The sequence below is a fragment of the Hemiscyllium ocellatum genome, chromosome 36 (genome assembly GCF_020745735.1).
Source record: "Hemiscyllium ocellatum isolate sHemOce1 chromosome 36, sHemOce1.pat.X.cur, whole genome shotgun sequence".
NCBI classification, from domain to species: domain Eukaryota; kingdom Metazoa; phylum Chordata; class Chondrichthyes; order Orectolobiformes; family Hemiscylliidae; genus Hemiscyllium; species Hemiscyllium ocellatum.
Window position 1 is genome coordinate 30,529,708 of NC_083436.1, and position 14,119 is coordinate 30,543,826.

Below are 14,119 nucleotides of genomic sequence, written 5' to 3' on the forward strand. Positions count from 1 at the left end.
GCTCCCCACCTGCGGCTATCCAAATGCATTTCGTTGTTTTTGTCCAGTGGTGGTGAGAGGCACGCTAACGTTATGAATAGACGGATACACTGACGTCATTGACATCCCGGATACGTCATGAAGAGGCGGATACACTGACGTCATTGACATCCCGGATACGTCATGAAGAGGCGGATACACTGACGTCATTGATATCCCGGACACGTCATGGAGAGGCGGGGTCTGCGTGCTGGCGTTACGCGTAGCGTTGTGACGTATGGACGTGTCCTGTCACGCGTCCCCTCCGCCCCGCCCCCCCGCGCGGTGATGGAGCGAGCCGCCGCTGAGGCCGTGTCTCAGGTGGTGCTGCCCGGGGACCTGCTGACTTTCCCGCCCAACTCCGGGGACAGGGTCCTGTGCGGGCCCGGCCTGAGGCGCCAGGGCTGCGGGCAGCTGTCCGGACAAGCGCTGGTGGCCTGCAAGTCCGGCGTGCTCCGGCAGAAAGAGCCCTCGGTCTACTGGGTGGAGTCGCAGCAGAAGCGGGTGAGGGAGGCCGGGCCCCCCGCCACTGTGGCGGTGACCCACCTGTGGTCGGTCGGTGGGTGGGTGGGTGATGCCAGGCCTTGGATGGGTACAGTGGGCCCTGGAGTGGGGGTACTGGAGCAGTATGAGCCTGGGGGAGTGGAGGACCAGCCGACGTGGGCACTTAGACCTGGGGGGTCACTAGGGGAAAGGGGAAACGTTTCTGGGGGGGGTGTACTGGAAGTCCTGAGCAGTATGTAGATTACGGGCTGGAGGTCATGGGGCTGCAGAGGTCACAGGGGTAGAGTGACCAGGGGAGTGGGTACTGGAGCTTGTGGGGTGTTGGAACTGAAGGAGATGGTGGGGAGGGAAGGACATGCCGGTCCTTGGACTCCTCCATCGCCAGAACACAACAACACGACGGCTGGAGGAGGAGCGCCTCATCTTCCGCCTGGGAACCCTCCAACCACAAGGGATGAATTCAGATTTCTCCAGTTTCCTCATTTCCCCTCCCCCCACCTTGTCTCAGTCGGTTCCCTCAACTCAGCACCGCCCTCCTAACCTGCAATCCTCTTCCTGACCTCTCTGCCCCCACCCCACTCCGGCCTATCACCCTCACCTTGACCTCCTTCCACCTATCACATCTCCATCGCCCCTCCCCCAAGTCCCCCCTCCCTACCTTTTATCTTAGCCTGCTGGACACACTTTCCTCATTCCTGATGAAGGGCTTATGCCCGAAACGTCGAATTTCCTATTCCTTGGATGCTGCCTAACCTGCTGTGCTTTAACCAGCAACACATTTTCAGCAGGGAACTAAGCTAGACATTTCTGGAAAAGCTCATCCTAAAGAAAGGTTGACAAGGTCAACCTGGAATGTTGACTTCTCCACCTTCTGATGCTGCTGGGCTTGCTGTGTTCTCGCAGCATCCTGCCTGTCCACTATGGATTCCGGCATCTGCAGTTTGTTTTTGTCTCCAGTCAGGTCAGGTGGCATCTGTAGAGGGAAAAAGTGAGGTCTGCAGATGCTGGAGTATCAAAGCTGAAAATGTGTTGCTGGAAAAGCGCAGCAGGTCAGGCAGCATCCAAGGAACAGGAAATTTGACGTTTCGGGCATAAGCCCTTCATCAGGAAGGGCTCATGATTCCTGATGGAGGGCTTATGCCTGAAACATCGAATTTCCTGTTCCCATCTGTAGAGGAAAGTCAGAGTTAACGTTTAGGGTCCTGTTAACACTGATTTTTCTCCACAGATGTTGCCAGACGTGCTGAACTTTTCCAGCAATTTTATATTGTTGATTCTAATTTACAGCATCGGTAGTTCTTTTGGTATTTATGGTTGGGAGGAAGGTGTATTGGGTCTAGGAATTAAGGCGGGAGCAGTTCAGTGGAACCCCAGTTATTTATTTATGAATCTTAGCACTTCTACAAACTGATTTGCTTACCCATTCCATGGTGTCTGAAGAGAAAATCAACTTCCTATCCTTTGAGCAGTTCCAGAGGTGCAAGTAGACATATACTGATCAAAGTCAAATTAGATTGAGCTATTTTACCTTTCCTCTCCCTAGCCCATGTGTTTAATTTTGTTTTCTGGTTACCTGATTGGTTAAGACATGACCATTCATTCTGATACACAAGAGTCTCTAAATCAAATTATTGAGAAATTCATGCAAATAAGGAGATGGAATTTGATCGTTTCCCAGACTTTAGCCTTAAAGTATGTGAAAGGTACTATTAAAGTTTGAGAATCAGAAATTGCTAGAAAAACTCACCAAGTCTGGCAGCATCTGTGAAGAGAAAGAGTTAATGTATCAGATACAGGAACTCCTCAGAACTCAAGTTTAGTCAGCTTATTAGCACAGAAGAATTATGTGAATAACTCGTGTTTTGAGTTAAATTCTTGGTAATTTTTGATTTTATGATGGCTGTTGTGGTTCAAAGGCTCCCTGGGGCAAAGTAGATATGCATGCCTTAAATAATAGTTACCTGGTACCCTGAGAATACTGCGTGGACAATTTGGTGATTTTAAGCAGAGATTTCCATTATTGCCAATATTTATTTGCTGCTTGGTCTACAGTTAAGAAATTCAGCTGCATTATTCCAGAATTTGTAACTATAACTTAGTTATAATTTAATGCAGAGCAGATTTCATTGGAAAAAAATTTACAAATATCTTATTTTGTTTTTTCAGTATGTACCAGCTAAAGGAGAATACGTGATAGGAATTGTGACTACAAAGTCTGGTGATATATTCAAAGTTGATGTTGGAGGAAGTGAACAAGCTTCATTGTCATACTTAGCATTTGAAGGAGCTACGAAACGAAATCGACCAAATGTCCAAGTAAGAATAGTTTTTTGTAAAGCTTTAAGTACATTTTAATATTGTAATCTTTAATGCTTAAGATGCAGACTGATTTATTTTTGTGTAGTTTTGATGTGAGTGGTTTAGCTTGATGGAAGTGAATGACCTACAAACTGCAACAAGGTGACCAGGGACATAAGTATCAAGGAGACAATGGAGATTGCAGATGCTGGAGAAATCAGAGCTGATAAAACGTTGTGCTGGGAAAAGCACAGCAGATCAGGCAGCATCTGAGGAGCAAGAGAAATTTGACGTCACGGGCATGACCCTTCGGGTTCATAATGATCACCAGCTTTAGGAAAGAATTTTTAACCATTTCAGATTAACATAGTTCTAAAAAAGAATTTTCAGGTGTATATGAACTTTATGAAATATGCATGCCCCTCCAATAGCAAGATGGCCAAAATCTGGGCTGCAGAATGTAGGTTCGTAGATTTGCCATGTCCACACCAATCATTTCTCTGACACAGGAGCTGGGGCAATCAAGATTCAGCATGTACTGTTAATGTAGAAATTCGATCAATATGAATACCGGTACATCTTGTGCTAACAATTAAATGGATGAATTAAATTCACTTTTGATTTTTTTTTAATACATAAAGTATTCACATGCAGACCTTAGGCCGTTTCACAAGTTAAGTCCTCAGTTGAATAATGCCAGCTATGTCCATGCCTTCTAAGAATTTCAGGTTTGTAGAATTGCTCAAGGTGTGTTAGTAGCTTTCTTGGAGTTGATATAATTAATGTTAGGGAGATTTCAAATCAGAGGATGCTGCTTACATGCTGTCTGTTGCCATTAATTTGAACATTGGAATGAAATATCTACAATCATGTTTTTAGTGACCACAAAATCTTCAGCCGCTGAAGAGTCAGCATGGATTGTCATTGATTGCTGTTGACCTCTTGGCAGTGGAGCTGTGGCTGCCAGTCTCCTGTGTTTGCCGTGGGTTCTTCAGAGCACTTGAGGCTGTCCTGGTCGATCAGTGTTCTGTTGCCCTTGTTCTGGAGGTGAGGGATCGGATGCAACTCATGAGTTAACTGAACAAATCGCATATGATCTCTAGTTTTGCTGCTGAGCTTGTGCAGCGGCCATTACCTGCATGTGAAGAACAATATTGCCAAAACTTCAAACTTATTCAGCATTGTCTGAATGGGGATATAATCAGTTAAAAATCACACAACACCAGGTTATAGTCCAACAGGTTTAATTGGAAGCGCTCCGAAAGCCAGTGCTTCCAATTAAACCTGTTGGACTATAACTTGGTGTTGTGTGATTTTTAACTTTGTACACCCCGATCCAACACCGGCATCTCCAAATCATGAATATAATCAGATTGGTCATTTTTGAAGTCCTCGAGGCCCTTTCCTATTTTGTACTGATCAGATTGGATTGGACTCTGCCAAGTCCACTTCCTGCCCCAAATTTCTTACCTCCTTGGTGCCCTATACTCGATGTGTGTCCTGACCTATTACAATAATAACATTTGAAAGGGGTTGCTGTAGGAAATTTACTTGATCCCTCAATTATTTGCATGGTTTTTGTCCTTTTTTTTACGTTTCCTGGTGCAGTTTCAATCCTCTCTAAACCTAGAGGCATCTGTTGCCTGTTCTGATTTCCGTCCAATCATTGTATATATTAATAACACTACATAATGCCTTCCTAAGGGAATGAGTCAAATCACTTAAATAAATATCCTTGAATGATTCTTCATCAATTCCTACATTTCTGTGGTGATACCTGAACCAGTTTATAAATCACATACAGATGATCAGCACGAGCTGTGGAATTTCCTCTGCTTGTTTGTGCATAAATTCAACTGATCGATTCTTAGCACATCCCGAACCCCACTTGTTAATTCTTCTAGTTTAATGTTTGGATACAGTGCAAAAGGAGGTAAAGAGGTAAATTGCTCTTAACTGACAAAACAATCCTAATATTCTGATTAATGATGTGGTGAGATCTCTTCAGGAAAATCTCATCTCCGCACATTGAAGTGGGCAGTCAATGGGTTTAATCAGGACTCATTGATCACCCTGGACTTTTAACTCTGAAAAGTTAACGGATCACATCTGTGTGCTGTTTGTAAAAGTGGTATCTCTTTACCCTTCTCCAGTTATAGTCATTGAGTCATTAGAGATGTACAGCACAGAAACAGACCCTTCGGTCCAACTTGTCCATGCCAACCAGATATCCTAACCTAATCTAGTCCCATTTTCCAGCACTTGGCCCATGTCCCCCTCAACCCTTCCTATTCGTGTATCACCCAAGTGCTTTTTAAATGTTGCAATTGTATCAGCCTCCACCACTTCCTCTGGCAGCTCGTTCCATATACGCACCACCCTCTACGTGAAAAAGTTGACCCTTAGATCCCTTTTATATCTTTCCCCTCTCATCCTAAACCTATGCCCTCTAGTTCTGGAATCCCCCACCCCAGGAAATAAACTTTTGTCTATTTACCCTATCCATACCCCTCAGCCTTTGTTCCACGGAAAACAGCCCCAGCCTATTCAGCCTCCAACCCTGACAACATCCTTGAAAATCTTTTCTGAACCTTTTCAAGTTTCACAACATCTTTCTGATAGGAAGGAGACCAGAATTGCACGCAATAGTCCAACAGTGGTCTAACCAATGTCCATGTACAACTGTACCATAATGTCCCAACTCCTATACTCAACCCTCTGACCAATAAGGGAAAGCGTACCAAATGCCACCTTCACTATCCTATCTACCTGTGATTCTACTTTGAAGGAGCTATGAACCTGCATTCCAAGGTCTCTGTTCAGCAACACTCCCGAGGACCTTGCCATGAAGTGTATAAGTCCTGCTCAGATTTGCTTTCCCAAAATGCAGCACCTCATATTTATCTGAATTAAACTCCATCTGCCACTTCTCAGCCCATTGGCTCATCTGACCAAGATCCTGTTGTAATTGGCGATAACCTTTGCTCAGAGATGCATCTGAATTCTGGTCCAGGCATGGTATTATCAAATTCTTAATTGGTTTACTGATGCATCCATAGTTTCGAGTCAGTTAGGTAGTGACTGCTCAATTTGTTTGGTTTCTTTAAAAGAATAGTCATCTACTGACATCACTTCTCATTAAAAATACCTAACATACCAATCAATAGATAATCAACCTTTTCAGAAGTTTTGTTACACGCGTTTGAAATGAGACCTGAGCCCAGGCCTTCTGGCTCAGAAGTAGGAGCACAATTAGTGCATTCAAGAACTCTAAACATTTTTTCTTTATCTATGGACGGCTCACATCCAAGTGCTTGTGATTGCTGATGGAGTGATGACATTGCCCTTGGGTGGTTTCAAGCTACCAACCTAGTGATAGTGAAACACGCTGAACAGTTGTACCATAGAAGCGGCTCAGTTTAGTCTTTTCACTTGTGATTTACCAGTGAGGTCACCCTAGCTCATATAGCTTTACCTGTCCGTTCATCAAATTTTATAGCTTACTATTAAACATTTTATGCCGTCTTAGCCCAGTTATTTAGGGTAGGGGGATTATAAGCTGTTATGTGAGCTCATTGTCTCAGGTTTTGCTTAATTGTAAGAGTTCCTCATTAAATTAGACTCCTTGTCAGTGAATGCTTGTGTTAGATGCCAACTGTTAAGTGATGTTTTCCTCCATGATTTTGGATGTTTGATCTGTGGATGTGGATGCCTGGAATGAGTCTCTTAATTTTTAAAATGGATATAATGAAAAGTTGCATGTCACCTTGAATCTATAATTCTAATAACAAAAGGTTGCAAAGTTCTAATACCAATAAATTTTAAAAATGGGTAATAGCAAGAAGTGCAAGTGCATAATGTGCAATATATAAAGTGAGGTGGTGAGTTATCCTTTTACATTCAGTCCCTAAATAGTCTAAAGTAATTTAATTCAAAGAATTATACAATCGTAAACGTAAACATTGTTACAAAGTTAATAATTATATTTAGTCATTGTCGCTTCTAAACCTCAAAATTAAAACAAAGCTAATGTAGAACAGCTCCTATATTTCCTTTTCTCTTCACTTTCCACAGTAAATCTCTTCCAGCCTTCCTTTTGTTAACCAAAGCCTTCTGATTAATATTCAAGTGAGCCTGTTCATCCTTGGGGGTTGAAAGTTCTTGCAGTGTAGCTGTCTGAAATCTTTCTCTTTCTTTGTCAAGTGAAGCAAATGAAGTCACATGATATTAAGGAAGGAAAGTCCATTTTGGTCACACTTGGGCAGAATTATATATTTAGATTAATTGAATATATTTCGACCTGAATTCATGGTGAAATATCAAACTCCCTACTATTCCCACAGTAATGTCAAGTTCTGTTTCAAATTTTAAAAACCTTGTTTTCACATGGTGAGGGGAGTAAAGCAAAGCTAAGGTAGCCAGAGGTGGTGATTGACTCGACAATACCTGTTCAGCTGTAGGGGAGTGTCTCAGAATTGATGCAAAGAAGTTACAATGTAAAATCTAGAAATAAGGGCTTGCTGTAGAAAAAAACAAACTGAGAACAACTGACTTTTTTTTATGTATCTGAGTTGATTTAGTATTGGCAATAACAGTAAAAAATGCCAAATTATATGATCACAAATATTAACTATAAATAATATGCATACTTAAAATAGTAAGTTTTTAAAAAGAAATCTTTCCTTTTTACCTTTATTCTAGGTTGGAGATCTTGTTTTTGCACAGTTTGTTGTGGCCAATAAAGATATGGAACCAGAACTGGTTTGTATTGACAGCTGTGGCCGATCTAATGGGATGGGAGTGATTGGACCAGATGGATTATTATTTAAAGTTTCACTGAGTACTGCACGCAAGTAAGTCACAAATTTGTCAAGACTCTGAGCACTTTACTGCCAGTGAATTGTCTTAATTACATTTTGAATTTCAGGCTGCTTTCTCCAACCTGTGATGTCATGAAGAACCTCGGGGAATTGTACCCATTTGAAGTAGTGGTTGGGATGAATGGACGGATATGGGTAAAAGCCAGAACATTGAAGCATACGTTATTAGTGGCTAATGTATTGGAAAGCTGTGGGAACATGACTGCAGAACAAAGGAGACACGTCTTCAAAAAACTGTCAGAAAATGTGCCATAAATCCGAGACTCATCAAATTCAATGAGTGTTTTGAACTTGGATAAATGGTTTCTACCTGTCCTTGAAGATACAAACACTGGAAGAAAAATGATTTCGATTATAACATGAACAATTTGTCTGACATTTTGGTAACTAATAAATGTTTTGGTTATAAAATATCTTAATTCTACAAGTAATTTTTAAATTTTGAGCTCAGGCAAGAATTGAACTTATCAGAATATTTCAAGTGTGCAACTTTTTATGGTCTCCCCTGACTTGTTTCTGTTGCATAATGATCTAATATTTTAATACCTACCTCCATACAACTTGAAATAAAGTTAGGGAATATCTTATTAGGTCTTTAATAAATTATGTGCTGCCTTACTGTAATTTAACTCACTATCTCTAAATTTGAAAATAACATTAGAAAGTTGAGTTTTTTAACTAATTTGTCTACTTTCAACAGTGGTCAATTTTGTCATTGTTTAAAATTGGTAGATTATCAAAAAAAATGCATTTCAGATCCATCCTCAACTGTAGAGTCAAAGTCCTGCAGCACAGAAAGACAGCCTTCAATCCAACATGCTGACCGAGTTCCCAACTAGACTAATCGTGCTTGTCTGCATTTGGCCCATACCTCTCAACCTTTCCTATGTGTACCTGTCCAAATCTCTCATGAATGTTGAATTGGTACATGCATTTACAACTTCCTCTCACAGTTCATTCCATATACAAATCACCCTATATGGAAAACATTGCCCCTTGGGTCCCTTTTAAATCTGTTTCCTCTCATCTTAAAATATGCCCCCTAGTTTCTGACTCCCCTTCCCTAGGAAAAGACCTTTGCTATGCATTTTATCTATGCTCCTCATGATTTTATAAACTTAATAAGGTCACTGTCCTATGCTGCAATGAAAGAAAAGTCCCTGCCTAACTAGTCTCTCCTAACTCAAACCCTCTGCTCCTAGTGGGATAGGCTTGTAAGCCTGAATGGCCTATTTCCTATATTCCTCTCTTTAATTCATCCTTAATTCTCAACTTCCAATTGTATTGAGGAGTCATCAGCATTAGGAAGGATGTCAAAGCATTAAAAATGGTAGAGAAAATTTACTGAAATGGTATCTGAAATCAGATGTGAAAAATACGCTTGTTCTTAGAACAATGAAAGCTGAGATTTAAGATGTGTTCAAAATTGAGGATGGGCTTAATTGTTTTATTTACTCTTCCTACTGGGAGGAATGTCAGTGACGAGGGCATGAACTTTAGAGTGATCAAGAGCCAGTAGAAAGCAAAATCATGCATGTACAAATTGTATATGTGCAAAATTGCCAAAAGCTAGCAAAGAAGTTCAACAAATAAGGAAAGAAAGTTAAATGTTGGCCTTTATTTTATAGGGAATGAAACATAAAAATAGTTAGGTTTTAATATAATTCTACATGATACTAGTCAGACCACAGCTGGAATACTGCAGACAGTTTTGATTCCCTTAACTAAGGAAAGATTCACTGGCGCTCTATCGACATCCTGGAGTAATCATTGAGCTGAAACTCCAACTGGACTCCCGATATAAATACAGTGGTTATGAGCAGGTTGGAGGTTTGGAATAATATGGTGAGTAATTCACCACCTGATTCTGAAGCCTGTCCATCATCTACCAGGGTCGAGAGTGTGGTGCTGGAAAAGCACAGCAAGTCATGTAGCATCAGAGGAGCAGAAGAATCGACGTTTCGGGCAAAAGCTCTTCAGGAAGGCACAATTCGTTGTTTCAAAACATCATTTTAGCATTTAAGTATGTGAGAATTATACAGTCAATGTTTTAAAGTTTTGAGTGTCAATAGAACTACTGGAAAGTACTTGATAGCACTTCTACCTGTTATATAGACGTGCTTTAGTCAATATTATTTGACCTTATTTGTTCAATGCATGTTAGTTAACTTCTCTGGTTGCTTGTTGTTTTTGTTAATGACTCCTGCTAAATGGGCACCTTAACTTTAAGCTCCATGCTGTCTTTCCATTCATTTCACGACATCTGAGGTACTTGAATGGTGCGTTTCTCTTCCAAGGTATCACCCAACTTTTATTGAAATGTAATTTTAAAATCTAAGGAATCTGCTTGTGGACTTCTAGGAATGTCTGAGTTGAGATTGGGGCTGCAGAAAACCTGGTGCCCAAAACTTACATTTGGGGTTCATGAACATGTTGTCAATACTTGGAATAATTAGGCACCTCTTTTTCAGTGCATATTATTGGACTGTTCACTGAGGCAAGAGGATTGTTCCTGCTTGCTTACCTCAAAGCTGAAATAAGTGCAATCTAAAATATTTAACATGTAGCAAATTGTGTTTTCACTATTGTCTCCATCTACAAAATCAGCTTCAACGAGTAGACTAAAAGCAACTCAGTTCTGGGAATATGAAAAACAAATACAGTAAACATCGCATCCATAATAAAAGTAGCATTTCAGGGTTGTAAAGAAATGCTGATATGATTTAGGAGCAAGAGCAGCCAATCTGGCTCCTTGAGATCAAAGCTGAGCCCAATTTGGTCTTAAATCTGCTTTCTGTCTGTCAACTCCCATCTGATCAGGAAGCTGTAGCTCAGCCTGAAAATATTCAATGACCTTACTTTTCCCAGAGAGCAGCACAGCAGAGTTGTGACTCCTAGAAAAATATTGCTCATCAGAGGAAGAGTATTTAACATCAGCAGAAAGAGAACAGAACCTCTTCCCCCCCACTGTGTATTCTTTCTTCCTTTTGCTTAGCCCTTTTAAATTCTGAAGAGCTGGTGCCAATGTAGTAATGTTACTGGACTTATAATTACAAGTACCAGGCTGATGTTTGGGGACAGGGGGCATGGATTTAAATCCTGCCATGTTAAATGGTGAATAATTTTATCAGATTCCCTACAGTGTGGAAACAGGCCATATGGCCCAACAAGTGCGTACCAACACTCTGAAGAGTCACCCACCCAAACTCATTTCCCTCTAACTAATGCACCTGACACTGTGGAAAATTTAGTATGGCCAATCCACCTGATCTGCGCACCTTTGGATTGTGGGAGCAAACCAGATCACCCAGAAGAAACCCATGCAGAAAGGGGGAGAACGTGCCGACTCCACACAGGAGTCCAGTCCAAGGCTGGAATCAAACCCAAGACCCTGACTCTGAGGCTGCGGTGCTAACCACATGTGGAGTAAAAAGCCAGTTGAATGGCAGCCCTCAATTATTTAAAAAATGACATATGGATCACTAATGACCTCTAAGGTGAGAAATCTGTTACCTTTACTTGGTCTAGTCTAAATGTGATTCCGGATCCATAGCAATGTGATTTGAATCTTAAGTATTCTCTGGGTAATTAGAGATGGGTGAGATATGTTGGTCCAACCTGTGACACTCCCATGTCTCAAATTTTATTTTTTAATTTGCAGCTAATTGCAGTTTCAATGATTGGGGAAAGACCAGAAACACAAATTTGTACTCTTAGTTCCACAAATGTTGACTGACTCAGTATCTAATTCTGATTTCTTTCCACAGATGCTGTCAGACCTGCTGAGCTTTTCCAGCAATTTTTATTTTTGATACTCTGAACTGATATGAAAGGACAGTATCATATGAGCATCAATTTAAATTGGAAAATTAACGTCCAATAAAGATTAGGGGCAAATGGAGTCTCCAAAATTTATTTGTATGATTCCCCTATTACTGGTGAGCATATTTTCTTAGTGTTTCTGTGTGGGAAAAAAATGAATCACTGGGCTGGTTTTTCTGCTTCTTTGCTGACTGGTTTGAAGGTGGGGTCATGTAAAATCCTGCCTAACTGCCCACCAAACCTTGATGGGGAGGGAGTACAGGGGGAGGTGTCAGGTGGCTTGCCTGATTTTTGGGCCTATTGAAGCCTGGGAGTAGCTAATGAATGGCCATTTAAGTTCTTATCACTGAGGTTGGGGTAGCCAATACTAGAACACCAGCAGCTTCATCTGGCTAGGGCTGAGCAAGGATAAAGAATTTTCAGTTGGAAGATAATGCCCCACCCTGATCATTCCCCTCCACATAATTCTCACCTCCATCACGTTACTTGTTGATACACATGACCTTGGATTTAATTAGGCACTTCGGCAAGGTAGGACTAACTGACTGGAATTGCAGGGATTACAGAGCTGCCAAGTGTTATTTCAAATGGAGATTGCTGTTGAACTCCCCTCTGGAGTTTGAGCAGCAGGGGCCCTCCTGATGTACCTATTGGAGGAAACTCCTATGAAGATCAACCCCCCCCCCCAGCCGGACCTGGTCTTCCACTCCCTCAAACTCTCTCCCTGTGGTCTACAAATATCCCAGAGTTACCTTCAGTCCAGTTGGGCAATATCCAGGTTTGAGCTGGCAAAAATGTGTACCACAAGTGCTAGGTAATGATAATCTCCAACAAGTGAGAATTTAATCACCATCTGTTGACATTCAATTGTATCAGCAGCATTGAATGCCCCATTATCAACATCCTGGGGGTTACCATTGACCAGAAACTGAACCGGACTAGTCACTAGGCTATTGGCGCTGGTCAGACATTAAGATTAGAACAAAGAACAAGACAGCACAGGAACAGGCCTTATGGGCCTCCAAGCCTGAATCTAGCAATGAGTCACTTTCTGACTTCCCAAAGTTCACCATCTGCAAGGCACAAGTCAGCAGTGTAATGGCATATTCATTTATCTGGATGGGTACAGCTTCAACAACAGTCAAGAAGCTTGACAGCAAGCAGAACAAAGTAGCCCGCTTGATTGGCACCACATCCAGAAACATGTAGATCTTTCACCAACAATGCTTAGTAGTGTACCATCAAAAAGACGCACTGAAGAAATTCATTAAGACTCCATGATTGCTACCATCTGGAAAGACATAGCAGCAGATATATGGGGAGTGCCACCCTTTGCAAGTTTCCTTCAAAGCCACTTACCCTCCTGACTTGGAATTTTACTGTCAATGGGTCAAAATCCTGGACTTCCCTCCTGGATGGCATTGTGGGATACCTATCCTGAATGGACTGCAGCAGTTCAAGAAAGCAGCTCCCCATAACATTCTCAATAGTAACTACGGATGGGCAATGAATATTGGTCTAGTTTGTGTCTACAGCCTGTGAATGATTTTTAAAAATAAAACATCTGTTATTTTCTCCTCTTAGATGTTTCATGGTTGTCCTAATAATGGCTGCCTCATGAACAGAAAAACAGAAGTTGGAAAAGTTCAGGTGGCCTGGCAGCGTCGGTGCCTGAGCTTTTCCAGCAATGTTTGATTTTGTTTCTCATTTACAGCATCTGCAGTTCTTTCAGTATTTATCACATGAACATGGTGCTACTGGGACTACTGAGCTGCTGGGCAATCTGATGAGTCAACAGCTCTCAAAGGCAGATTCCCTCCTCGATTTGGGGGTAGTGAACATCTTGCCCTGTGCCAATTAACATCCCATCGAGCATGAAATGCTTGTAAGGCAGCCTACTTTCTCAGATGTGGGGTCTTAGCCAATTTGAGTTGGAGGTACAAGGAATCCACATCTCACAAAATTAAGCCCATGTGAAGACTATTGTATTGGCTTGGTCTTGTACGATTGATCGAACATTCAGATTGCTGGGGACATGGGTATGGGTAAAAAATACCTTTAAAGCCATCTTTTTAAAATAAAATTTAAAATGTATTAATTCTAGATCCAAAATCCATGCTGATCCCAAAATAAGACCCTGCAACTAGCAAGGGAGAGACTTGAAGATAGCAGGGACAACATACCCAACTGCCCAGACCTATTAAAAATCTAACCTAATGGTCTGAATTCTGAAGTACTGTATCATTTCTATATAAGACATAGAGAAACTCATTTCTCATTTTACTCACTTCTCCAGGATCATTGGCCTTGATGGACACTGAACCATACCTTGGTAGGGAGAGAGTTTTGGACTCCTAGAGTTAATCATTACTGCATGGTTTGCCATTTCTCATTTGAACTAGATATCATCTTCCTTCGGGAGGTTATGAGATCTTGGAATTCTCCAGCCCATGCATGTTCAAGTGCTTAGTCTCTTCAAGAATGAGGTTATAAGATTTTTGGATTCTGCAGGAATTGAGGAATATGAGAACGGGGCTGGAAAAGTGTTGAAATCAAACATCAGCTGTGACAGCAAACAGGGGCTCGTGTGGTGATGT

At 41.5% G+C, this 14,119-nt stretch overlaps 1 protein-coding gene across 1 annotated transcript; it reads left to right on the plus strand.

Annotated features, from left to right (window-relative positions):
- The first annotated feature begins 267 nt into the window (after positions 1–267).
- LOC132833377 (exosome complex component RRP40-like) lies at positions 268–8,113 on the plus strand. Its single transcript, XM_060851601.1, has 4 exons — positions 268–522; positions 2,689–2,838; positions 7,522–7,673; positions 7,748–8,113. The coding sequence occupies exons 1-4, from the start codon at positions 307–309 to the stop codon at positions 7,953–7,955; spliced, it is 726 nt and encodes a 241-aa protein (XP_060707584.1). The 5' UTR covers positions 268–306; the 3' UTR covers positions 7,956–8,113.
- The last annotated feature ends 6,006 nt before the right edge of the window (positions 8,114–14,119 follow it).

Coding starts and splice junctions, on each gene's coding strand:
- LOC132833377 (XM_060851601.1), top strand. CDS start 307: ATGGAGCGAGCCGCCGCTGAGGCCGTGTCTCAGGTGGTGCTGCCCGGG. Junction 523..2,688: donor TGGAGTCGCAGCAGAAGCGG/GTGAGGGAGGCC, acceptor TTGTTTTTTCAG/TATGTACCAGCTAAAGGAGA. Junction 2,839..7,521: donor GAAATCGACCAAATGTCCAA/GTAAGAATAGTT, acceptor CCTTTATTCTAG/GTTGGAGATCTTGTTTTTGC.